Source organism: Monodelphis domestica, chromosome 6, assembly GCF_027887165.1.
Source record: "Monodelphis domestica isolate mMonDom1 chromosome 6, mMonDom1.pri, whole genome shotgun sequence".
In the NCBI taxonomy this organism is placed as follows: Eukaryota; Metazoa; Chordata; class Mammalia; order Didelphimorphia; family Didelphidae; genus Monodelphis; species Monodelphis domestica.
In genome coordinates, this window is record NC_077232.1 from 41,875,230 (window position 1) to 41,901,174 (window position 25,945).

Below are 25,945 nucleotides of genomic sequence, written 5' to 3' on the forward strand. Positions count from 1 at the left end.
ATGCACGTAATAAAAGAACTGTGTTACTGGATGATCCTGACGACTCCATGGCAGTGGGCAAATCTGGGGTTTTTTTCTTAAATTCTTTCATCTTAGAAGTCACATATTGGTTCCTCGGCAGAAGAGCGGTAAGGGCTAAGCAATGGGGTTGGCGTGTTTTGCCCAGGGTCCCCCAGCTAGGAAGTGTCTGAGGTCACATTTGAACCCAGAACCTCCAGGCTCCCAGGCTGGCTCTCCAAACACTGAGCTATCTAGCTGCCCCTGCAGGTGGCAAGTTTTACCCTCCATTTGATCACACCAGAAGAAAGAAACCGATCACCACTTGCTTAGAGATTATTTTACTGTAAAATGCAAATAGGATTACAAATCAATTTGTAAAAATCAATATGGCATCAACAGAAACATCATTTGAAGATAAAAAGAGACCTGGAAGACGACCATTGCCCAGGAGAAACAATGACCTCGACCTACATGATGGAGGCAGATTCCTGCAAAGGGGCCCCACAAAATGTCTTCCCTACAAGGAAAGTGATTTTTTAAACACTGATCCATCCAGAAAATCTTTTTTCTTCACGCCTAAGAGGCAATGAGGTGAGATGAAAACATCCATTTCAGGAGATCATTTTTATCAGATAAATGGATAAATCCACTAAGTAATTGTCATGTCACATGAAATCAGCTGTCAGCACTAAAGACAGGCGGTTAAAGGCACCGGATTAACCTTCATTTCCAACATAAACATGAAAAATGATTGGCCCCGCGCCACGACGTGGGGCCCAAAGCGTGAGAGGCGATCATGGTTATTTGTGGCAAATGGGACTACTTCTACCAAGCAAGGCCCTTCTCTGGGTATGGGGCAAGCACGGGCTGTGTGGGGTAGTGACGGACCCTAAGGAGGAACCTCTTGTAGCTTCATCTGTAAAATCAGCCTTTAGCAGCAGCGAAGACGCCGGAGGAGCTCAGAGATGCGCTTTTTCCTTCGCAGTCAAACAAGATGCAGCCCGGTTGTAGCCATGAACCATGCACTAGTCAAAAGAACGAAGCCAAATTAATTTCCCAGCCAGACACAAGGGCCGTGGCTCAGTTTCCCTTTACGGACAGAACTTGATGCAGATCCTCTGGCCCTGCTCCTCCCCCACCCTGGGTCTCGGGCTCCTCCGCTGTAAATGAGGGGTTTGGCTGGGGGGCTGGGGGCTCCTTGAATTCTAAATCTAAATAGGGCCGCGTGTGGCTGGGTCAGCGACGGGGAGCCCCTCAAGCCAGGAAGCTCCTCTTGCCCTCTGCTCGAGGGCAGGAGAGTCCAGGAGCCGGGGAGAGGGAAGGGTGACTGCGGGCCACACAAGAAGAGAGGCCCCTCTGGGGAGCGGGCTTCAGCACTGGTGGAGCGCCTCCCTTACCACGGCTCGGCCTGGGCTTCCTTTAGCTCAGTCATCCCTTTGCCTCCCTCTCCTGCCGAGGGGCCTGCCACGGGCCACAAAGCCGCTCGGTCGCGGGGCTTACCTGGCTGTCCCCCTCCGCGTTGTACTTATCCAGGAGCTCCTGGATCCGGTGCCCGTAGCTGCAGTCCACTTCGCTGAAGTTTTTGACCTGGAACCAAACGGCAAGCAATAAGGACACAAAGCGCCCCCGGCTCAGTCTGGGGAGAGGAGGGGCTCAGGCGGCTTCCCACCCCGCGTCGATGACAGCTCTGCCAGCCCCCATGAAGGCTCGAGCAGCCCGAGCCTGGCGCCAGCCCGCGGCCCGGGCCTTAGGGCACAGAAGGGCTGCGTGGCGGACGCAGACACTTTGGATTAAACAGTGAAGGAGGCTTAGGAAGAGAGGCCGACCTCGAGGCCCCCAAAGAGAAAACCAGCTTCCTCTATAAACGGGAGACAGAAAGCAGCTGGGGGACCCCGGCCTGGCCACAAACGTCCTAGCAGCCCCAGCCCGAGCCAGACTGGGGATTCTCTCTGTCTCTGGAGTATTTGATTAAAGGGCTTCCCCCAAAGCTTTGAGAAAACCGTCCCGAAGGGAGCTAAGGGCACCTCTTAACAAGCCTCAGCCACCGGCACCACGCTCTCTCGCTGTGTGTCTGTGTGTGTGTGTCTGTGTGTGCATGTGTGTCTGTGTGTGCATGTGTGTCTATGTGTGTGCGTGTGTGTACATGTGTGCATGTGTCTCTGTGTGTGCATGTCTGTGTGTGCCTCGGTCTGTGTGTGTACATGTGTGTCTGTGTGTGCATGTGTGTCTGTGTGCATGTGTCTCTGTGTGTACATGTGTCTGTGTCTGTGTGTGCATGTCTGTGCGTGCATGTGTCTGTGTGTGCGTGCATGTGTGTCTGTGTCTCTGTGTCTGTGTGTGTGCGTGTGTGTACATGTGTGCATGTGTCTCTGTGTGTGCATGTGTCTCTGTGTGTGCATGCATGTGGCTGTGTGTGTGTGTGTGTGTCTCTGTGTGTTTGTGTGTGTGTGTATGTGTGTGTGTCTCACTTAGGATGTCCAATGAAACCAGCCAAGCAGGCTGGCCAGGAGGTGGGTAATGAAGGGGGACGTTGTGGCTTTGGCTCCCAGCGATCAGCCTCCAATCAGGTCACTCACACCTGGTCTTCCGGCAGGCCCGCAGGGGAGGCCCCGCCCCCGGCTGGCCCCGCCTTCCACGCAAAGCTCACTCACCGCTTTCTTCTGGATGAACAGCTGGGCGTTCTTCAGGTGCTGGGCGATGTTCTCACACAGGCGCTGGCGCTCCTCCTCCGTCAGCACCGATCTATAGAATGTTCTCACCTAAGCAGAGGGCAGGAAAGCCAAAGGGTCAGCGCAGCCTGGGGGGACTAAGGGCCCCGGGGACTTCTGAGGAGTGCCGGCAGGGGGCGGGACTCGGGAGCCCCCCCCTCCCCGTCACGGTGGCCCCCAACCTGCCCCGGAGGTGCAGAGACAGGCAAGGGCCTCCCCGCCTGTGATTCATTCATTCACTACCCCCAGCCACCATGTAAGACCTCCGCAGCCTCTCTCGCATCCAGACCCCGGCATCGGGAGGCCCCCCAGAAGGAGGCTGCAGAGCCCCTGACCTGGGTGACGTTGTCCTCGTCGGCGCTGTTGTAGCGCTGCACATCCCCGGAGGTTTGGTAGCGGTGCTCCAGGGCCCAGCACTGATCCTCAGGAGCCCCGAAGCTGTTCGGGTAGTAGTTGGGAGCCCCGCCTGGGAAGGAACAGAAGAAGGGACGGTGGGAAGCCTGTGAGGCGGGCGGGGCTTCCTGGCCAAGGCCCCTGGGCAGCGCCCCACGTCGGGAGGCTCTTGTCCAAGAGGGCTCTGACCAGAGAGAGCCAGGCCTGGGATGAGGACGTGGCTGGCTGAGTCCCTTCACCCCCTGCCTCACCCTAACACTCCTCTACCTCAGAACCAATACTTAATATCCATTCCAAGACCAAGGGGGGGGGAGGGGGGGCTTGTTTAAGGGAGAGAATAGCTGGGAAAACTAGAAAGCAAACCAGCAGAAATAAGAGCGGTTTAGGCCATGTTACACCACATGACAATAACTTCCATCTAGATAAGGGACTTAAATAGAAGTGGCACATGATAAAAACAGTGGATAAAAAATGTACACACGCATACACACGGGTACGTTTAGGTATCTATATTCATATACGCGTATTAGTTATGGCGGGAGGGGGAACTCTTAGAGGAGCTTATGAAAGATAAAATAGCCAACGTAAATGAAAAGAATTTTTAAAGGAAATTTTATGAGCATAAAATGGTGTATTTAGGATTTAGGATAAGATCATACAGATCTTGATAAAATCATAAAGAATCTGATGAGGGCACCCTTGCAGTTCTAGATTTGAGAATATATTCAAAAATAATTATTAATAAAACTGTGTCATAAAATACAGACCCCAGCCATCACATCAAGTACGTATAAAAAGAGGCAAGAAGGTAGCTCAGGAGATGGAGAGCCAGGCCTAGAGACAGGAGGTCCTGGGTTCATTCTGGCCTCACATATTTCCTAGCTGTGTGACCCTGGGCAAGTCACTTCACCCCCATTTTCTAGCCCTTACTGCTGTTCTGCCTTGGAAACAATACACAGCTTTGATTCTAAAAATGGAAGGAAAAGGTTTTTTAAATATATATGTGTATATATACATATATGTAAAAGATTCAAAGTATAGAAAAAAACAGAGATGGTATAAATCAAATAAAGACTCCTGGGGGGAAATGGCTAGCAACACAGTAAAAAGTAGCCTTAGACCCTGACTTCACACACTCTAACACTTTAAATTCTAGCTGGAATATAAATGTAAACATCTAAAAGAACACACAGAAGATAGAAGAAAAGAGAATATTCATCTCAATTGTGGAAGTGCAAAATTCTTTTTATTGAGCAAAAGGAAGTGTAAAGATTAAAATTATTATTCAATGCTCCAAGTATTTAAAATCCACTTAGAGCAAAGAGCAATTAAAAAAAAAACAGGGCCAGTGAAAAAACACTCCCTTGTTCAACCTGGTACCAACTGACCACGTGGGTGGAAACGGAAACTCAAAACCTCTATCCATATAAGGAGACACACAAGCAGGAAAAGGAAAGGGGATTGTGGGAAATGTAGTCTCTAGGGTTCTAAATCAATACAGAAGACTACCTGAGGACATAGAGCATGGTATTCAATTACTGAAAAGGTAAAAATGCCTTTCTAACAAAAAAGAATATAGTCAATATAAGAAGAAAACAAATAGGCTGGGGAAACCATTTCTGTAAATGTACCATAAATGTTACACAAAACAAATTCTAAACTTTCTAAGAGATGGAGAAAAATATTTAAGAGAAAAAACCCAAACCCCAGTTATCAAAGGATATAATCAATTTACAAAATAAAAACCTCACATTGTAAAAGAAATAAAGCAACACCAACTTGTGATCCCTAGTTTGGGATCTCAGTTTCTGAGCCAGAGCTGAAAATACAATGATGGGCTCATGACCAGGGATGGAATGCCTCAAACAAGGGCTATAAGAGTAAGAGTTTTACAAATCGAATCAAAAGGGCTTTAAGATAAAAATAAGATAAGGGGGGATGGGGGGTGGGGAAGAAAACCACCTACATATACCAACAAAGCTACATACCATAGAAAGGAGCTAAAAGAGCAGTAGCCATGCCCAGAAAGTTATAGGAGATTTTAAAAAATCAAGTTCTAATTTCTGTACATAAATACACAAATCAGGTTTAACAAGTAAAATGAACTGGATATTTTCATGAAGGAAGTTAATTTAACATTATGGATATCAATGAGACATGGTATCCTTTGGACTCTGAAAAAGGATACTTTAAATTAAAAAGAAATTAGTCCTATCTCTGTAACCCTGGCCAAGTCACTTAACTTCAACTGTCTAGCCCTTACCACTCTTCCGCCTTGGAATCAATACTTAGTATCAAGTCTAAGAGTGAAGGTAAAGGTTTAAAAAGAAAAAAGAAAGAAAGAAAAGGGATAGGGAAAAGAAGGAGATGGAGGAGGTTCAGCATTGCATATTAATATGATACTTTTACATGAGAGAATCCAGAAATAGTCTAAAGGTGGCAGGGAGAAATGGCTTCTGAGGCCTCTTCCAATTCTACATTTATGACTATAGGACTGTTTCAATTTTGCCTGTTAGACTAGTCCCTAATACAGTATAACTGCTTAACAAAAGTTCATTTTTTAATTGAAAATGTAATTCAGATTAATATGAGAAATATAAAAAAATTGAAATTTATACAAAATAATAGCTCCAAAGAAAACATGAATCAAGCACATATTAACCAGAATAATAGTAGGAAAAATTAATAGATCCTATAGGGACAACACAGCCAGGGCACAAGTTCAACTAGAATTCCTGGAAGAAATGAAGTGTGAGTGAAAAATAATAATAATAAATACTTTTTATGAATGAAATGAGAGTAGTTGGTTGGAGAAAAAGTAGAAAAGATAGGAGAGGTATGGACAAAAGAACTGGAAAAGGAATTAACAGTTTGGCACAGGAGGTACAAACCTTACTCAAGCAACAAACTCCCTGTAAATTGGAATGAACCAAATAGAAGCCAATAACTCCACAAGATAGCAAGAAAAAGTAAATGAGAGTCAAAAGACTGAAAAAATGGAAAATATTTTAAGGAATCTCATAGCAAAAATGAATGACCTAGAAAAGAGATCAAAGAGAAATAATGTAAGAATCTATGGACTGGGGCAGCTAGGTAGCACAGTGGATAGAGCATCAGACTTGGAGTCAGGAGGATCTGGGTTTAAATATGGCTTCAGATACTTCCTAGCTGTGTGATCCTGGGCACTAGTCACTTGACCATAATTGCCCAACTCTTGCTGCTCTTCTGTCTTACAATTGATACTAAGATAAGTAAGGATTAAAAAAAAAAAAAGAATCTATGCTGACTGTCATCTGTTGCTCCCCTGCCCTTCCACCCCCACCACCCTATGCAAAAAAGAGTGTATGTATCATTTTTTAAGAAATCTCAAAAGAATGGCACATTATTTCTTAGAACCAGAGGGCAAGGTAAAGATTGAAAGAATCCATCCAGGAGCATTATAGACAAAATCTAAAGCTTCTGGTCAAAGAAAAAACACTACACACAGCCAGAAAGAAAGAATTCAGGTACCAAGGAGCACCAATCAAGATCACATATGATTTACCAACCACTACTTTGGAGGCATGAGTGACTTGGAATATAATATTCCAGAAGGCAAAGAATATGGGCTTTCAGTCAAGAATAACTTACCTAGTAAAACTGAATATAATCCTATGGGGGGGAGGGGGGGAGAAGGCTGAAGAGAAGGAGAAATTAACCTTTAAAGGAAATAGAGGACTTCAAAGAATTCTTGATAAAAGACCAGAGCTGCATGAAATGCTGAAGTACAAACACAGCAGTCAAGAGAAACATACATAGTAAGCATGAGCAAGCAATCGTAAGGGACCAAAGAAAGACAAACTGTTTACATTCTAGTATGGAAAAATGGCTTGTGTCCCCTCAGTATCCAAACATTATAAGGAGTCAGAGAAAGAGTTGAATCAGAGAAAGGGCCTGGGAATGGTTCTGTTCTGTTTATTTGTTTGTTTAAACCCTCACTTTCCATTTTAGAGTCAATCTTGTATATTGGTTCTAAGGCGGAAGAGCAGTAAGGGCTAGACAATTGGGGTTAAGTGACTTGCCCAAGGTCACACAGCTACAAAGTATCTGAGGACAATTTGAATCCAGACCTTCAATCTCTAGACCTGGTTCTCAAGTCACTAAGCCCCTGCCCCTGTTCTGTTATGTTTTGATGATCTTAAAAGAATGGACCACTGGCAAGAAAGGGAGAAGAAAGATGGAGAAAATTCTCTTACATAATCACTGTGTGCAAATAGCTTTCTACAAAGGGGTGGGAAGATCAGTTAATACCTGAACCCCCTCTCATCTGAACTGATCAATGAAGAGAGCACACATACATGTGCACGCACATACACACAGCCTTAGGTAGAGAAATGAATTTTACTTAATAGGGGAAAAAAGAGGGAGACGGAAAGAGGGGCGGAATAAGAGGGAGGGCAGGTTAAAAGAGGCATTAATACAGTCCTAAGCAAAACAAACTCTTCTAGCAGCTGTATCTGCAGAACTAGAAACAGAAGGAATGCCCAACATTTGAAACACAGCTGAACCACTTATGGTCTATGAATGTGATTGAATACTATTACATTGTAAGAAATGATGAAGGAGATGACTTTGGAGAAACCTTGGAAGGTTCCCGTGAACTGATGCAAAGTAAAGCAAACAGAGCCAGGAGAACAATCTGTATGATAGCAAAAACAATGTAAAAACAAAAGCTTTGAAAGACCTAAGAATGACCAACCACAGTTCCAGAGGGCTCATCATGCAATCTGCTTCCACCCCCTGAGAGAGACATGATGGACCCAGAGTACAGATGGAAGCATATCTGGGGGAAGCATGGTCAAAGGGAAAATTTGTTTTGCTTGGCCATAAGTGTTTTTCTTGCTTTCTAAATGGGGGAAAGGAGAAGTAGGGATGTGAGAAGGTAGATTTTCATTTAATTTTAAAATATGCATAGGGACCAATGGGCAAAATGAAAGTGAAAGCGGCTCCAGAAGGAGTAACCAGAAATTGCTCCAGATCCACACCCAGAGAAAGAACTGTGGGAGCAGAAACACACAAGAAAAACATTTGCTTGGTCACATGGTTTGTTGGGGATATGTCTAGGGATGTAGACTCTTAATGATCACTCTATTGCAAATATTAATAACATGGAAATAGTTCTTGATCAATGACACATGTAAAACCCAGTGGAACTGCTCATTGGCTACTGGAGGGGGAGGGAGGAGGGGAGGGAAAGAACACAAATCATGTAACCATGGAAAAATATTCTAAATTAATGGAATATTTTTTTAAAAGAGAAGAAAAAAATGAAAAAAAAATTGCTCCAGAGAACTGAAGGTGAGGATCAAGCAATGAGGAAGCACATGGTGAGGAAGATCAGTGTGTAAATTACTATAAATCAGAGAATATGTAGGAGAAAGAGTTTCAGAGATGCCATCAAGGAAACCCTAAAAAAAGGAAAACCAGCCTGTTTCTCCATAGGGAAGGGAATGTGCACTGGGTGGACTCCCTGTGGCCAGCTTCAGCAGGAGACATCAATGAGTTCTCAGCTCTACAAGAGCACAATGAAGTACATTGTTCAAATGGAGAAGTTCTACAGCATACTTATTTGATTTTGCTCATATTTAAAGTTAAGTCCATAATAAATCTTGGAAAGTTACATGTGGCCCATCACTGGCATGTGTTTTGCATGTGGGGGGAAGGGAAAGGGAAGTAGGGATCAGTTTCTCATAGATACCCAGGAATTCAAAAGACAGACTAAATAAAGTAATTCCTTAGTTACATTTAGCTATGTATGACAAACTGGAAAATTCAAAGAACTGATGGTAAATCAGATTTTTTTTCCACTGAATTGACTTCCCCTTTTAGTGGCCAAAATAGTCCAAGAGGAACATAGTTCACACTTCACAAAGTTGGAAGGAAAATAGTCTGAAAATCTTAAAGAGCCCCATTAAGTGGAGTCGTGGGAAGAGCATGAAGCTTCAAGTTCCAGAATGCATGGGGCTCTTACCAGAGGCTGCTCCTCATTTACCCAGAATGCTCTTGTCTAAGTCACAACCTTCCTAAGTCTCTACGGTGTGAACTCGATGGCCTTTCCAAGGTCACTTTCCAGATTTAAGTCCTAAGATTCTACAAATTTAGCTGTCAGTAAACTTGTGCTTGCATTGGATCCCAAAGAGTTTGGAGATACCTTGGTTGTCATACATGCACATGGGTCCATCTCTTTGGTAGTTGTTCACTCGAGTTCGGTAAGGGCAGTTCACAGGTAAGTGAAGATAGTTGGGTCCTAGACGATGGCGGTGAGTATCAGGATATGCAAAAAGACGACCCTAAAATAATGGATTTGAATATGTATTTACGTCAAGTTGTAAAAGAGTAGTTACTATGTTTAATCAACAGAAGGAAAAAGAATACATAAAGTACCAAACGAAAAATCATGGCTGAAAAATACTGCACAAACCCCACCAGGGGTCAAGTCTATCTTTTATTATATACATTATCTTCATTGAGAAGCTGCTTATTCTCCATTATATATTCTAAGCCAAACTAATTTGAAAATTTATTCTGCACAGATAATCATCCCAATTTTTTTTTAGTTCACAAATTACCAACAAAGCCAAATTATATTTTCTTATAGCTTCTTTTCCTATATTTAAAAGGATCTCACTAAGCAAAGGCCCACAGAAACCTTCAATGCTTTTATCCTATATGCCATTTTTTTTAAACCCTTACCTTCCACCTTGGAATCAATGCTGTGTATTAGTTCCAAGGCAGAAAAGTGGTAAAGGCTAGGCAATGGGGGGTAAGTGACTTGCCCAGGGTCACACAGCTGAGAAGTGTCTGAGTCATATTTGAACCCAGGACCTCCTGTCTCTAGGCCTGGCTCTCAATCTACTGAGCTACCCAGCTGCCCTCTTACATGCCATTTTTAAAGGAAACAAGTGATGATTTAATAAGACTAAATTTTAGACTTTATTTAGTTCAAGAAAGGGGAAAACATTCCCAAGATTTCACTACCAAATCAATTCTATCACAAATACATTCTACATCTACAACTCGCTGTTGGACTATTAGTTAAGATAATGAGTCTGATGTACAAAATCTATCACCTTAAAAGCTTAAATGATGGTCAACATATTCTGTTTATTATAGCAGGAAAAGGTAGAGAGGAAATGGAAAGAGGACGGGGCTCGAGAGTCAGAAGACAAAGACTCAGCCCAGCAGCCATTCCATGTGTTACTTTTATCCCATACAGCCCACGGTCCTTCGTTTTAAACATGGGGATGATTTTATACAAATTCATTCATAAGATAGTGAGAAAAATGTCTTTGTCCATCTTCAAGCTGTATGTCAATTATGACAACAGCATCACTATCATTAGTAGTGTTACTTTGAGAAAGACACTAAGTGTTGAAATCATAAGGGTTGTCTGTTTCATTCTAAATTAACCAGAAAGGACAATTAAAAGAAATGGTTAATTCTTTAATCATTCTGGCTAACTGAAGTTTTTGTAACCCTTATCTTGCTCCTGAGAATCAGTACTGTGTAATAGGTTCCAAGGCATTGGGGATGAAGTGACTTTTCCAGAGTAACACAGGAAGTGTCTGGGGCCAGATTTGTTGCCTATTTGTTCCAGGCACAGAAGAGCCAGTGGACATTGGGCGAGCCATCCAGGAGCCCATCAGCATTGACTGAGCGCCTCCTCTGGGCCATTCACTCTGTAAGGAAACGCCCGAGATCCAACCCAAGGTGGGCGCTGGCCCACCGTCTTGTCCCAACGGGACTCTCCATCTCTGCTCAGACACTTCCCGGAGGCTCCTCCTCCTCCACCCCAACTGCTGACTGCTGACTTCTCGGGCTTCCTTGAAGTCCCCACAAACCCCACCTTCTGCAGGAAGCCTCCCCAGGCGCTCTCTTGATCCACTGTCTCCTGCTTGTTTGCAGGAGGTCTCCCTCCCTGGACTAGAAGCTCCCTGAGGACGGGGGCTGCCTTTGGCTTCGCTTTTGGTCTCCCTGGCCGGCGCCTGGCACAGAGCAGGTGCTCCATCATGCTGAAGGAGTGACTCGATGGCCGCCCCCAGAGCAGGGGAGGGTGGTTGGAGGACTGAACATCGGGAAACCCTCCGGGCTTACCTGCAGCATTTTATCGGGGCTTGGCTCGATGCCCGGCGGCATGTTACTTGGGTCAAAGGCTAGTTGTTCCACCTCTGCAAAATAGTTGCGAGGGTTCCTGTTTAAGACCAGCTTCCCAACGGGCATAAGAGGATAGTCTGCGTGAGGCCAAACCTGCAAAGGACAGACCCACGACCCGTGAGCCGAGAGCCGAGAGGACTCAGCAGCTGCCCCCCCCCCCGGCCATCAGGATCCATGGGAAGGCCATAACCTGCGCCCTCCCCCCTACATGTCCAGGATCAGGATCCATGAGAAGACGACTCTCCGCAGCCCGCCCCCCCACTATCCCCCACGTGTCCAGGATCAGGATCCATGTGAAGACGACTCTCCGCAGCCCGCCCCCCCACTCCCCTCCCCCACGTGTCCAGGATCAGGATCCATGACTCTCCGCAGCCCCCCCCACTCCCCTCCCCCACGTGTCCAGAATCAGGATCCATGAGAAGACGACTCTCCGCAGCCCGCCCCCCCACTCCCCTCCCCCACGTGTCCAGGATCAGGATCCATGACTCTCCGCAGCCCGCCCCCCCCTCCCCTCCCCCACGTGTCCAGGATCAGGATCCATGACTCTCCGCAGCGCCCCCCCCACTCCCCTCCCCCACGTGTCCAGGATCAGGATCCATGAGAAGACGACTCTCCGCAGCCCGCCCCCCCACTCCCCTCCCCCACGTGTCCAGGATCAGGATCCATGACTCTCCGCAGCGCCCCCCCCACTCCCCTCCCCCACGTGTCCAGGATCAGGATCCATGAGAAGACGACTCTCCGCAGCCCGCGCCCCCCCCCCCCCAGGTGTCCAGGATCAGGATCCATGTGAAGAGGACTCTCCGCAGCCTGCCCCATCCCCACCCCACCCCCACCCACGTGTCCAGGATCAGGTCCTGGAGGCCACCATGATACCGGCCACACTTCAGCCCTTCCCCAGAGGGAGCCCCTGACCAATACACGAGACCCCGAACAGCCCATGGACACACGAAGCCCCTGCAGTGAGAACTACACGCCGGAACGGACCACTGCGGGGCCGCTGGCCGGGGATCTGCCGCGCCCAGTCTCGCTGGTTGGCTTTACCTTCGTGAGGTCAAAGGGATTGAATGGAAATTTCTCTGCTTGCTCGAAGGTCATGACCTGGATGTAAAATGTCCAGGAGGGGAAGTTCTCTGTCTCGATGGCATTGAAGAGGTCCCGCAAACCATAATCGGGATCTTCCTGAGCAAGTCTTCCAGCCTCCTCAACAGAAAGATTTTTGATTCCTTGGTCCGTCTAAGATAGAAGAACAAAAACAACAAGCAGTTACTCCGACTTTAATGGGCAAAGTTATCAAAAGTTAACACACCAGGGCAGCTGGGTAGCTCAGTGGATGGAGAGCTAGCCCTAGAGACGGGAGGTCCTGGGTTCAAATCTGACCTCAGACACTTCCCAGCTGTGTGACCCTGGGCAAGTCCCTTGACCCCCATTGCCTAGCCCTTACCACTCTTCTGCCTTGGAACCAACACACAGTATTGATTCCAAGACAGAAGGTAAGGGTTAAAAAAAATTTTTTTTTTAAATAAAATAACCACTTAACTTGGATAACAAGAGACCTGAGTTCTAGTCCCAGGTTTGGTTTCATCACTTGGAGAAAAACCACTTTCTTTTCTCTAGGCCTCAGCAACCCAATCTACAAAATGGGGGGGGGGGGAGGCTGGGGGGGGGTTGTTTACAAGGTTCTTTCAGCCTTAAAATTCTATAATTTAGTACTTTCCAAAGCAAAGAATGGAACTTAATTCGATGAGAAAAAAAAATAAGGAGAATTTTGCTTCAACCCTCTAGAAGCATTCATTTACTTTTTGCTTTACACATCAGAAAAGCTTAATAAATATTTGTTGAATGAGAGATTCTTAAAAACCTGATGAATATATTTGGGAAGGTAGCTTAAACTCACCTTATAATGGAATTTGCAGTAAACTGCTTCTCCATTGGTATTCACCAGTTTGAAGGTATGAGAGCCGTATCCATTCATATGACGATGACCATCCGGAATCCCTCGGTCACTGAACAAGAAAGTAACCTAGGAGGCAAGAAGGAAGAAAAGTCATTTTGTTTAAGGCAAAATGACTGAAGAGATGCTTAACCAAGTCCCAATAAAACGCCTTAATGACGGGGAGGTCATGGTAGCAAATCATCCCTTACACACTTACCTCCCGAATCATAATGAACAAACTCACAATCAGGCCACCTTTCTTTTTTATGCCCCAAACCCCACTGAACACGTCATGATAAATGAGATTCTCAATCAATCTGCTGCTTCTGTCCATCTAATCCTCATCAGATTACATTAGCACTTTAGGATTTCCTTAAAAAAATCGCAGAAGGTTCTCGCTGGGAAATTGGAGGAAGACTCAAGAGAAAAGGTAGAAGCTGCCCCCCAAATGATTCTCCAAATCCTGGAAATAAAACACTCGTGCCTTCTTCCCCTCAGAGGGAACAGTCACAGTACAGCAAAAGGCAAGACCCCTACCTGATGCAAAGATTCAGGGCGGAGACTCCAGAAGTCCCAAACCATGTTGGCATCTTTCAAGTGGGTTTGAGGGTTCCTCTTCTGACTATGGATAAAGGACGGAAACTAAATGGGGACGAGAGAGGACAAAAAAGATCCAAATTCAGCTGGCAGAAATGATGGCTTCTTAGAATATAGTAGATTCAAACAGTTCTATTGATCCGGTCAGTCAATAAGCATTTATTAAGCATGTGCTGCGTGACGGGACCTGGCCCAGGGGCAGAGCACCAAAGGGAGTCCCTGGCCTCAGGGAGCTCCCCATCTAAAACGGGGGCAGGAACGACCAGTGAGTTCATCGCAGAGACTCTCTGCCAGTGGAGGTGGGCATCTTCGTAGAGCCTCAGCCCGATCAAGGAGGGGTGATGAGAATTTTCCTCGAGCCACCTGGCCACTAGGTGTCCGAAGGGGATTTAGGGGCAGCTAGGTAGCACAGTGGACAGAGCCAGGCCCGGGGGGCTTGCCTGGCCCTCCCTGCAAGGCTCTGCTGTCTTGGAACCAATCCTCAGGATCAATTCTAAGACAGAAGGGAAGGGCTTTAAAACAAAATAAAGGAAGCTAGTCAGGGCTTCCTGGCTCCAAGGCCAGCCCTCCAGCCTCTACTTCGGGATTCCTCGCAAAGAAGTCATCTTGAAGCGACTACAATAAAATGCTCTGACAGCCAGCTGAGGCCACGCTGGTGTTAAAACTGCCTACAGAATCCCTTTTAGCAACCATCTAGTGCAGGTAAATTCTGCACCAAGTCCGAGGGTCTCCCAGCAGCCCAGGCCATCCCCAAATCCCTTCACTTTGTGCCTGGAGAGAGGAGGCTGCTGCTCTCCGGCTCCCCCCAGCCCTGCCATGTGGCGGTGATGCTTTTGTTTTTTTTTAAAACCCTTACCTTCCTTCTCGGAATCAATACTGTGTATTGGCTCCAAGGCAGAAGAGTGGTAAGGACTGGGCCATGGGGGTCAAGGGACTGGCCCAGGGTCACACAGCTGGGAAGTGTCTGAGGCCAGATTTGAACCTAGGACCTCCCGTCTCTAGGCCTGGCTCTCCATCCACTGAGCCACCCAGCTGCCCCCTTGTGATGCTTTTTATAATAATTAGTATCAAACCCCAAGACTAAGAAGGCCCCTCATTCCCCTTTGGGTCTTCCAAGCCCCCTCTCAACCCTTCGGACTCCGGAACACGTCTCCCTACATGCCAGATCTACAAGTACTTCACCTACCAGAAGTGGGTCCCTGATGAAGAAGATGGGGGTGTTATTTCCCGTGAGATCCCAGTTCCCCTCTTCAGTGTAGAATTTCACGGCAAAGCCTCGAGGGTCGCGCACGGTGTCGGCTGATCCGGACTCTCCAGCTGGAAGATGAGCCATGAATAGACATCAGGGAGATGCCATCTTCCAAGAAGGCCAAAACAACCCTGCCTTATTCTCACGTCACTTTCTGGGGGCAAATCAGATTCTTGGGGGTCTAACTCAGGATGCGAATTCACTCCACAAAACAGACAACAGGGGAGGAGGAATACTTTGTGCCGCGGGGCAGCCAGACAGCGGCTCAGTGGACTGAGAGCCAGGTCTGGAGATCTTACCACTCTTCTGCCTGGGAACCAGGATTGATTCTACGATGGAAGGTGAGGGCTTATTGAAAATAAATAAACAATATGTGTCTCCGGCCTTCTAGAACCCAGGCTTCTGGGTCCTGAGTCCCCAGTGTCTGGGGCAGTGCTCTGTGCACAAAGTAAATGCTTAAGAAATGTTCTTTTTTCATTCGCTTGAGTCAAATAGTGACTATGATGACAGCCCAGATGGTCTAAGAATGTTTTCATTTCCACACTGAATCAAAGGTTTCAGATAAAAATTTCCAGATTGAAATGAAAATTGAAAATTAAGGAAAAAATTATGAAGAATAAATGAACTGTTCTATCATGCGTTTGATAATAAAAAGTAGAGTTGTCCAAATCTGCTCTCAACTACGTCCTAGCCGTGTGACCCTGGGCAAGTCACTTAATTCCAAATGCCTAGTTTTCATTGCTCTCCTGCCTTAGAACCGCAATACTCAATATCGATTCTAAGACAAAAGAGAAGGGTTATTAAAAGGAAAAAACAGAGTTAAAACATGCGTTCTTTATCCATAGAAAAAATTGTTACAAAGTAATTAAAGGGGAACCCAAAAGGCACACTGAAATGGCATAAAAACCATTTGGGGAATGGAGGAAGGGGCATAAACTCTTAGCTTTGAAGTAAAAACTAGTACTCGTAAAGAAACTCTTAGCTTCTTCCGGAGATTTTCAACAATGGATGAGGAAATCACTGCCCCTAAGAGTTACTCCTCAAGATTCCTGCAGTAAGTCTAAGTAGGTTTCTAACACCTATCAAGAAGTTTCTGCTATTTTGAAATCTTGCTCTATTTCCAGTTTCTTTTTTTTTTCCTCCGGGAAGCTTGTTTCTGAATGGGATAATATAAGCCAATAAGAATCACAGAGCAGACGGCCATTTACAAAGCAATGGACTTACCCACGGTAGAGAATCGAACGGCAATTGGAGTCCTTTTCCCCACATACTCAAACACCTTCGCCTTGGAATATTTGGTGATGTCATGAGTGACTTCAAAATACCCAAACGCTCCTAGGAGACAAAGCCACAAGGCACCCCAATGAACAATCGGCCAAGGATCAATGGATACGAGCCTCCCATGGAAAGTGGGAGGCCCTCCTGGTCCTTCAAACGGAGAGGAGACAACGTGGACATGTCTAGGTTCATCGACCTCATCTTCAGCTATCTCTACGCCAGCCCCGAATTCAGGTTTGACTACATGAACAAGTAAATAGGCGAAGGATGAGTCTAGGAATCTTGCATCGGATGATGCAAAGGAGTCGCTCTAAAACGAAGTCAAGGAAACACCGTGGACGGAAGGGCTAAAAGAAGACATGGCTCTACGGTCTCTAACGACAAGCATTCAGCCAATGAAGTTAGAAGGCCCTCAGGAAACAAAACACTTTTTCTCTTGGTTACACTCATTGGGTAGCAAGTAGTTCTACACATTTTTCTCTGTTATTTTGATCTTTCTTTTATGGATCATCATAACAATAAATGGGATGCTCCGGAGTTTGTTTCTCTTTTTAAAAAGCTAGAGCTCAGGAAAGTAGTCATGAGAGGGAGCTACAAGAGTTGGAAGAAGCTTCATGAAGGTGCTAAGTCTTGGGCTGGTAGCATTTGTAAAAGAGGAGAAAGAATCATAGTCTGGAGGAAGAAACCAGAAAAAGCATCTTACAAGCAGGAATGGCACCAGACACTTAATGAAGAAGCTATAATGCCTAATTAAAAGCCATGATGGGGACAACTAGGTGGCTCTGTGGATAGAGAGCCAGGGCTAGAGATGGGAAGTCGTGGGATCAAATCTGACCTCTAGGCACTTCCTAGCTATGTGACCCTGGGAAAGTATATAATTGAAAATCTGTTACCCTAAAAATGAACTATATTTCCCAGGAGCCCACTGACTTCCTGTCATTACATACTTCCTGTAGACAGGGGATATTGAGCAGGGATGTGGAGGGTCCCGCCCCCTTTTGGCATCTTGGCTCAATGGTGGTGAGTGGGATTTTCAACAGGCTGATCAGCCATGGGCACATTGTCTTTATTTTATATCTCTCTTATTCTTTTTTCTAATGATCATTAATAAATCTCCTAAAATATAATATTTTATTATTTAAGATTAATTCTAATTCTTACAAAAGTCACTTAACCCCAGCTAACTAGACTTTTACTAAGTACAATTCTTAGTACAGATTCTAAGATAGAAGGTAAGGGTTTGTTTAAAAAAAAAAACATGATGAAAAACTTCACAAAATTTTTGGAAAAGACTGGAAAAGTAGAGCATGAAGGGTAGGTTAGACAATGAAATTCAGGTCTCTTCCAACAGAGGGAGTAAATTAGCAAGTTTTCCAATGGAAGCTTCTTCCAAGGACAGAAAGATTTAAAGTCTATATACTAGAATTAAACAAAGAGTCTAACCATTAAGACCAAAGCATGAACTCAGGGCTTGAGAATGCCCATTCTCAATCTAGGTAGGATAAAATAATTGCCATATACCAGCAATTGCACCTCTCACCTGCTCCTTTAGCATGAACAACTCGCTCAGGAATTCTCTCCCGGTCAAAGTGAGCCATTTCATCAGTGAAAACCACATCTTGAACAAGAAGGGGCCCCCGCGATCCAGCAGTTATAACATTAAGTTTGTCTCCTACAGGGATACCAGCTCCGGTGGTAAGAGCCTCAGTTTTCTAAAAACAACAACAACAAAAAAACAGGGGCAAAGAAAGATCATCCAAACATTCAATTAGTTAATAGCAACACAGTTCTAATTGATACGATCACAGTGGACATTCTCCCACAGTTTTACACTTTTCCACCTGATCCATTAACTGCATTGTTCCTAACATCCTGCCCGTCTATGAGTTTCTGGATATTTGCTAAAATTTGGATTTCTATTTCAGAAATGTTAGACAAATATTGCTGCTGTTTATGCAGCCTCACCCAAAGTCAAAAGAGTCTTAAATAACCTCCTTCCTTCAAGAAAGCTCAAGCACCGCCTGAGAACAAGGAGTGGGATCCAGAGTCATAGTGCCCTCGCCCCCAAATATTGATTTTATGTGTGTGTGTGTGTGTGTATTATTGTTGTAGTTAACCATTTGGTATGTAATCTAATTAATATTGATTCTGAATATATTCATCTATGTTCTTGGAGTCTACCCCTCTAAGCTCCCCCAGATTAGCGATTCTGCCATTCTCTGCATTTGAATCCCCAATGTTTGAAACCCGGGAGGCGTTTAATAAATGACTATTGATTGATAAAAACAGCTATTTGCCCCTTGATGCTAAGAGTTGACATTTGAGGTTTACAAAGCAGTTGATATACATTATCTCACTTGACACCAGTGCCACACGTATCTATTACCCAAATTCCAGAGTGGAAGAAATCAGAGGCTCAGAGATTCCGGTACCTTTCCACAAAGGTGCGGAGGAGGGAAGGGAAAGAAAACGAGCATCTGCCTACTATGTGCCCACCGCATTTGTGCTAAGTAAGCAGTTTATAAATCTGATCTCCTTTGAGCCTCCTACCAGCCGTGGGAGGAGGGTGCTGTCATTATCTCCTGCTGGAGCTGGCCCTCTTCCAAATGAGCTGTACACAACACAGCATCATTTCCATGCTGTGATGAAACAACAGAGGAGGACTGGAGTGGAACGTGATTAGCAGGGATAAGACCGATTTCAAAACAAATACTTTACTCCAGCCTTGTCATCCCAGTGATTTATGACTGTGGTTAATGTTACAGTATGACAAACAAGAGCTGGGGTAATTTATTAACTTTCTTTGTGTTAAGTATACTGTGTGTAATAATCTCTAACCTCAAAATGACATAATGAGACAGTTTACTCTAATTGAAAACAAGCTTTGGGGAGTGTGATCATCTTTTTTCTAAAGCAAGACGGAGCCTTCCTAAAGTTTTATTGTGGCTGGACTTACAAACCTTTAAGCATGAAATTAAGTTTAAAAGAATAAATGAGTCAGAGGAAAAGAAGGGAGCATTATTTGAGCAAGAAAGATCACTGACTGAAAGTTTATTTGTCAAATCATGATCAGATAAACAGAGCCAAAAGGTATAAAGACATTTGCTTATAACATGAACATGCAAAGTAATTGAGATTACAAGAGAAGCACAAGGAAATAATTTTTTTTTAAATGGGAGTGTGGGGAGAAGCTAGGTGGTTCAGTGGATAGATAGATGGGAAGTCCTGGGTTCAAATTTGGCCTCAGGCTCTTCCTAGCTTTATAATTCTTAGCTAGTCACTTAACCCCAAATGCCTAGGCTTTATTGTTCTTACCTTGGAATAGATACTGAGTATTGATTCTAAAACAGAACATGGGAATTTTTTTTTTAATTATATAGCAGGGCAGCTAGGTGACACAGTGGATATAGCACCAGGCCTGGGATCAGGAGGACCTGAGTTCAAATGTGACCTCAGACACCCCTATTTATGTGATCTTAAGCAAGTCATTTAGCCTCATTTGCCTAGCCATTGCCCTTCTGTCTTAAAAAGTTGTTACTAAGACAGAAAGTAAGGGTTTAAGAATTTTTTTAAAAATAGGAAAGTGAATCTCTTAGCCATGGACACTTGATGCAAAGACTTAACTATCATGAAAACAAAAACATGATTACAGGAATTACAGGAGTTCTTCAAAGGCAATGGGTCTCCTATAGTTGCCTTAATAAGAACAATGTGGTTAAAAGAATAAAATGCAGAGAAATATTTATTGCCTTTAATTTCCTCTTTTTTCTTAACCTCATTATTATTTATTTTTTTTATTTAGAATATTTTTCCATGGTTACGTGACTCATTTCCTCCCCCCTCCTGAATCCAACAAAGCAATTCAACTGGGTTATACATGTATCATTGTTCAAAACGTATTTCCGTGATCCTTTAACATCAAAACCCCAATCATTATCATTATCATTGTCCCCATCACATTATGTGACTGATCACATATAACCTCAGTATTATTTAAAGAAATATGAAGTCTCACTCCTTCATTATCTTCACTTTCGAGGTTAATAAAACAAGGGAAATTAAAGGCAATAGCTAATAAATATTGGCTCCAGGGGGATAATTGATATAATACACCCTCTCCTTCTCTCTGGGAAGAGGTGGAGGACTACAGGTACTGATTGCTGTCTATACTGTAAGACAGAATTGGTTTTAATTGTTCTTTTTTATGATAATAGGAGAAGATATATCAGGAAATCTGTGGTGTAAAATTCTTTTAAAAGCAACAAAATTTAAAATAAATAAATATTGAGAAAAAAAAAGAAGTTAACACCACCGAACTTCTTCCCATATTGGATTCTGGTCAAGGCTGCAAATTTTTGTAAATATGTGTCTCACCATTAAGTCTAATTCATGGCACCTTTGGGTCACCCAAACTTTTAGCTCTGTATTTACTCAGCCTTACACGTGGGAAAGTCAAACTCAGTTGGGTAGCAGTAAAGGAATGGCAAGCCCTGAGGTATATGAAAAGAGTCCATCTCAGAGGTCTCATAGATGAAAAGAACAGGGAGGTAGTTTGAAACAGTCAACACTGTCAATTACAGCCTTCACTTGAGATCATTCGGAAAGATACAGCCAACTCAAGGCACAACGCAACCTTCTGGCTACAGTTATTGATGCATAATGTGCTCTGAGGGGAGAATTATCTCTATTTTATAAGCGAATAAATCAACTCTCCCTTAGATTAGCATGGCTTAATCACAAAACGAGATCAGAGGACCAGAAGGGAATTTTAAAAAGACACTGGATACACGACCTAGACCGAAAGGCAGATATCATCAGCAAACGAGAACAGGGAACATATTATCTATAAGATATATAAACGAGAGAAGAATTTATGAATAAATAAGAGACAGGGAGCATTGTGAGATGTAAATAGATCATTTTGATTGCATTGAATTAAAAAGGATTTGTACAAATAAAACTAATGTAGCCAAGATTAGCAGGAAAGCAGAAAATTGGGAGGAAAAGTTTAGTTTCTCAGATAGGTTTCATATCTAAAATATAGAAAATACATTGTCAACGTATGAGAATATAATTCTTATATTCATTCGCCAACTGATAAATGGTCAAAAGATACAGTTTTTCAATGAAGAAACCAGAGTCATACATAGGCATATGAAAAAAATGCTCTAAATCATTAATAATTAGAGAAATGAAAATCAAAACAATTCTGAGATAGTCTCTCATGCCTATCAGATCAGCTAAAATGATAAAGGGCAAAATGATAAATGTTGGAAGGAATGTGGAAAAATGGGGAAGCTAATATCTTGGTGGAACTGTGAACTGATTCAGCTGTTTAGGACAGCAATCTGGAATTAGTCCAGAAGAGTTCTAAAACCCTTAGAGCCAGCAATACCACTGTTTGGGTTTGTTTCCTAAGGAGATCAGGGGAAAAGGAAAAAAAAAACACTTTACATTCCAAAATATTTCTAGCAGCTCTTTGTGATGGCAAAGAATCGGAAACCCAGGGAATATCCATGATTAGGGAATGGCTCACGTTGTCCCATATGATTGTTATGGAATGCTACTGTGCCATAAGAAATGATGAACAAGTTAACTTTTTTTTAAGACTTGTAAAGACCTACAGGAAATTATGAAAAGCAAAATGAGAACCAAGAGAACATTATTTGTAGCTATAGAGTTAATGTTTGAAAAATAACTTGAGAATGTCCACCTCCATAGAAAGAACTGATAAATAAAAACACAAAAGACATAATTTATACATTGTAATAATGACTGAAATTCTCCAGAAGTAATTTTTAAAAATAATTTATTAATAGATTGCTCAAGAAAACCTAACTAGCCAGTGAACTCCCTCCACAATTCCAAATGGACAGAGAGAGCAGAGAGATAGAGACATGTCCGTTTCCTGTGGGGCAAGCCAATATATTACCTTGTGATGTCATCATTCAGCCCCTCCCCCAAGAAACCACTGGGAAGTTACTCTTATTGACTCCAAGTCTTCCCTCACTGCTTCATCACAGTAAGAGGAGGATCTTAAGGATGAGGCCAAGTCCCATCCTCCCAGGTTAGGGTCACTGCCTCAAAAATGATTGCCTAGAGCTTGCTGATTTCTTACCTAATCTCCCAAGTGGGTCAAATGGCTGTTCAGCCCTACCCTAAATCTTGTTATTCTTTTCCAACATCAGAACAAAAAAAGATGATCCAACCCAGTTTCATGGCCTGGGGAGAGAAACTATTTCAGCCTTAAAATCAAGCTGTTTATTTATTTTTTTGGGGGGGGGGTGGGGGTTGGTAGGGAGGATTATTTCCCAATTCAACATTAATTTTCCACAACATAAGTAATTTTTGTTTTTTTTTGTCAAGTAATGCCTTCTCTAGTTCAGGATGAGAAATATCTGAGAATTTTAATGTAATCAACAAACAAATTAATCAAAGAAATTATAAATAAAGTTCATCAAAATATTGGACCCTTCTTTTTGCCCTTAGGCAAAACAATCACAACTATTAAAGGCAAATGGCTTTGTTCTATAAGACATTCTAGAAAGTCTCTGAAGTATTCAGTCTCATTTTTAACAACAGTTTATTTATATTTACCTTAAATGAGGCCAAAAGCAACAGAAGCCCATAATATTGAAGTTTTGGTGGAGAAGGACAGCAAATATTTGCAATTTACTTACGATGAAAAGGAATAGAAATATTTATAATTTATTCATGTCCTTCGGTCATTCAGTTGTGTCTGTTTCTTCATGACTCCATTTGGGCTTTTCATGGCAGATACTTAAGTAGTGTGCCACTTCCTTCTCCAGCTCATTTCACAGATGAGGAAACTGAGGCAAAGAAGGTCAAATGACTTGCCCAGGGTCACATGGCTAGTAAATGTCTGAGGCTAGATTTAAATTTGGTTATTCCTGACTTCCTGACTCCAGACCAGGTACTCAATTCACTATGCCACCTAGCTACCCCTTATTTATGATGAAAAGAGATGTAGCTATTTATCATTTATTTGTGAGGCTCTTAGAGAATCATCTTTTTTAAATAAGTGACTAAAAAGTCTTCCCTTATACTTCCATATCATCATGATCCATGACTTTGTTGTTTGTATTCCTTTTACCAACACAGATCATGATTCCCCCCCCCCCCATGATTTAGTAATCATCACTGTCATAATTACAGCTGACATTTAAATCTAATTCTAAGCTTTGCAAAGCACTTTACACATATAATCTCAGGGAGATAGTGTTAGAGTGTTGTTAGAAACTCCAAAATTCCTTTGCCTGAAACTAGGCCAGTGAGGTGATCCTGCACTGAGTCAGGCTGGTCCTCTGTCAACCAAGAGTCTATTTCTGAGTAATACTCGAAGCCTTTCCGACTTGGTAGGACCTGCCTGAACTTATAACTTCACAAATGGAATCTTCAAGAAATTGTAACTATTATAAGTCAATATAAAAATGGTTCATTTCACCAGTCATAAGAAAATTAAGTGTAAGACCACTCTGTTTTCATATCATACCTAGAAAATGGGCAAAAATGACAAAAGATGGGAGCAGGGACACTGGCAGGCTAAGTAGGGATAGAAAAACAAGCCCCCAAATACATTATTGATGGGGCTACAAATTTATACAACCAGCCTTAAAAGCGATTTGGAGGTGTGTAAAAAAGTGACTAACATGGCCATACCTCCTGATCATGTTCAAGAGTCTTCCGTGATCATCTCATAAATGTGTTTCCGACTCGTCTAATTCCATTTTGGCAAACAGGCCACATTCGTCTTTTATACGTATGGATTAACAGAAAGGCACGGTGAATTGAGGAGAAATGCTACATAGCCACTCCTCAACTACCTGGCAGTCAGATAACTGGTACCTTGTAAGAGTGTCAAGATGCTATCCATGTTTAAAAAAAAAAAAAGCACATCAGTTATGTGATAACCCTGCAGTGTGGGGGACAAAAGGGTAGAGAGAGTCAGCGGCCCTCCGAGGATACACCGTAGCCATCAGCTGGCTGAAGGGAAGTCAAATCTTCCTTCTGTCCATAGTTCCGGGGCATCTCTATATGCTCAGACTGCCATGCCACCCACTACAGAAGTGCCTTTCATTATAGAAAAGGGATTCGCAGAAGGCACCAAAGTACAAAGGAATGCTTTCTAGCTTTGCGCCAGTCTGGGTACAAGTACCAGCCAGCTCGGATACATTCTAACTATGTAAAATCACTTACCAACATGCAGCTAACCCGTAATCCAAGCTCCCCTAAATGAGGCCCCCTCCAGGAGGGGTTGAGGCTTTATTGGGGGGAAAGGGAATTCTTACGCAAAAAAATTCTTTGGCAACCAAGAAACAACAACAACAAAAAAAAAGCCAAGAATGAGAGATTACCCAGGAGACACTACGCCTGAGCCATGCCTTGTCTGTTTGTTTGTCAATATACAGCCTTAGTTCTTGAAAATGAGACAGTATTTATAGCTTGGGAAAGACAGCCCAGCCCTTTTTGGGGGGAAAGAATTGGAAATTGAGGGGAGGTCCATTCATTGGAGAATGGCTGAACAAATTGTGATACATGGTTAATGAATACTATTGTGCTATAAGAAATGATAAGCAAGATAATTTCAGAAAAAGCTGGAAAGACCTGCAGGAATTGATGCAGAAAAAAATAAGCAGAAATGGAGAACAATGTACACAGTAACAGCAGTATTGGATGATGATTATCTGTGGAAACTTGGCTCCTCTTAGCAATGACATGATCTGGACAATCCTGAAAGACTTATGACAGGGAAGGCTCTCCACCTCCAGAGAAAGAACTGGTGGAGTCATCTTTCCATCAGTGTATTTATGGTTTTATTTGGGGGTTTGGGTTATGTATGAGTGTGCTCTTATAATGAAGATAATATGGCAGTGTGTTTTGCATGATAAAAAAATTTTTAAATAAATAAAAAGACAAAAAGAAACAGCTCCTTTGGAGAAAGCATTTCTGAAATCCCTCCCTCCTCCCTCCTTCTCTCCCTCTCTCTCTCTCTCTCTCTCTCTCTCTCTCTCTCTCTCTCTTTCCCTCCTCTCTCTGACTACCCCCTCTTTTCTTTTCTTTTTCTCCCTCTTCTCTCTTTTCTCTCTGTCTCTCTATGTGTGTGTTTGTTTGTTTAAACCCTTACCTTCCATCTTAGAACCAAAGTTCTAAGACAGAAGAGCAGTAAGGCCATAGGGGTCAAGGGATTTGCCCAGAATCACCCAGATAAGAAGTGTCTGAGGCCATGTTTGAACCCAGAACCTCCTATCTCCAGACCTACTTCTCTAACCATGGAGCCACCTAGCTATTGCAATAGAGGAATTTCAGGCTCAACATGATTGAGCCTGAAATTGTAACACAAGTCAAAAATTAAGTTTAAAGAAGAATATAGCCAACATGGGCAAAGGTTTTCAAGTTTGCATGCCCAAACGGCACCTTTAAAGTGCCTGTGAGCCCCCTGCATTGCCCCAGAGAGCCAGAGAGTGGAGGAAGTGCTCACTTTGGGCAGTTGGATAGAAGGGCACCAGGAAGAGGGGGGATGGAGCAGTTCCCCGAGTGCTGGCTGGGCACGTGTGCCAATACTTCACCCAAACT

The 25,945-nt window shown here is 43.5% G+C and overlaps 1 protein-coding gene across 1 annotated transcript in view; it reads right to left on the minus strand.

Annotated features, from left to right (window-relative positions):
* Positions 1-322: 322 nt before the first annotated feature.
* The window catches only part of CAT (catalase), a 32,809-nt gene continuing 7,186 nt past the window's right edge, over positions 323-25,945 (minus strand). Inside the window, exons 2-13 of the mRNA XM_007497259.3 lie at positions 17,892-18,063; positions 16,298-16,408; positions 15,011-15,141; positions 13,765-13,869; positions 13,189-13,314; positions 12,336-12,527; positions 11,235-11,387; positions 9,292-9,430; positions 3,044-3,174; positions 2,652-2,759; positions 1,501-1,587; positions 323-1,025 (exon numbers count right to left, since the gene is read on the minus strand). Coding sequence (XP_007497321.1) covers positions 960-1,025; positions 1,501-1,587; positions 2,652-2,759; positions 3,044-3,174; positions 9,292-9,430; positions 11,235-11,387; positions 12,336-12,527; positions 13,189-13,314; positions 13,765-13,869; positions 15,011-15,141; positions 16,298-16,408; positions 17,892-18,063 — 1,521 coding nt within the window. The 3' untranslated portion in view covers positions 323-959. The remainder of the gene's footprint in view (positions 1,026-1,500; positions 1,588-2,651; positions 2,760-3,043; positions 3,175-9,291; positions 9,431-11,234; positions 11,388-12,335; positions 12,528-13,188; positions 13,315-13,764; positions 13,870-15,010; positions 15,142-16,297; positions 16,409-17,891; positions 18,064-25,945) is intronic.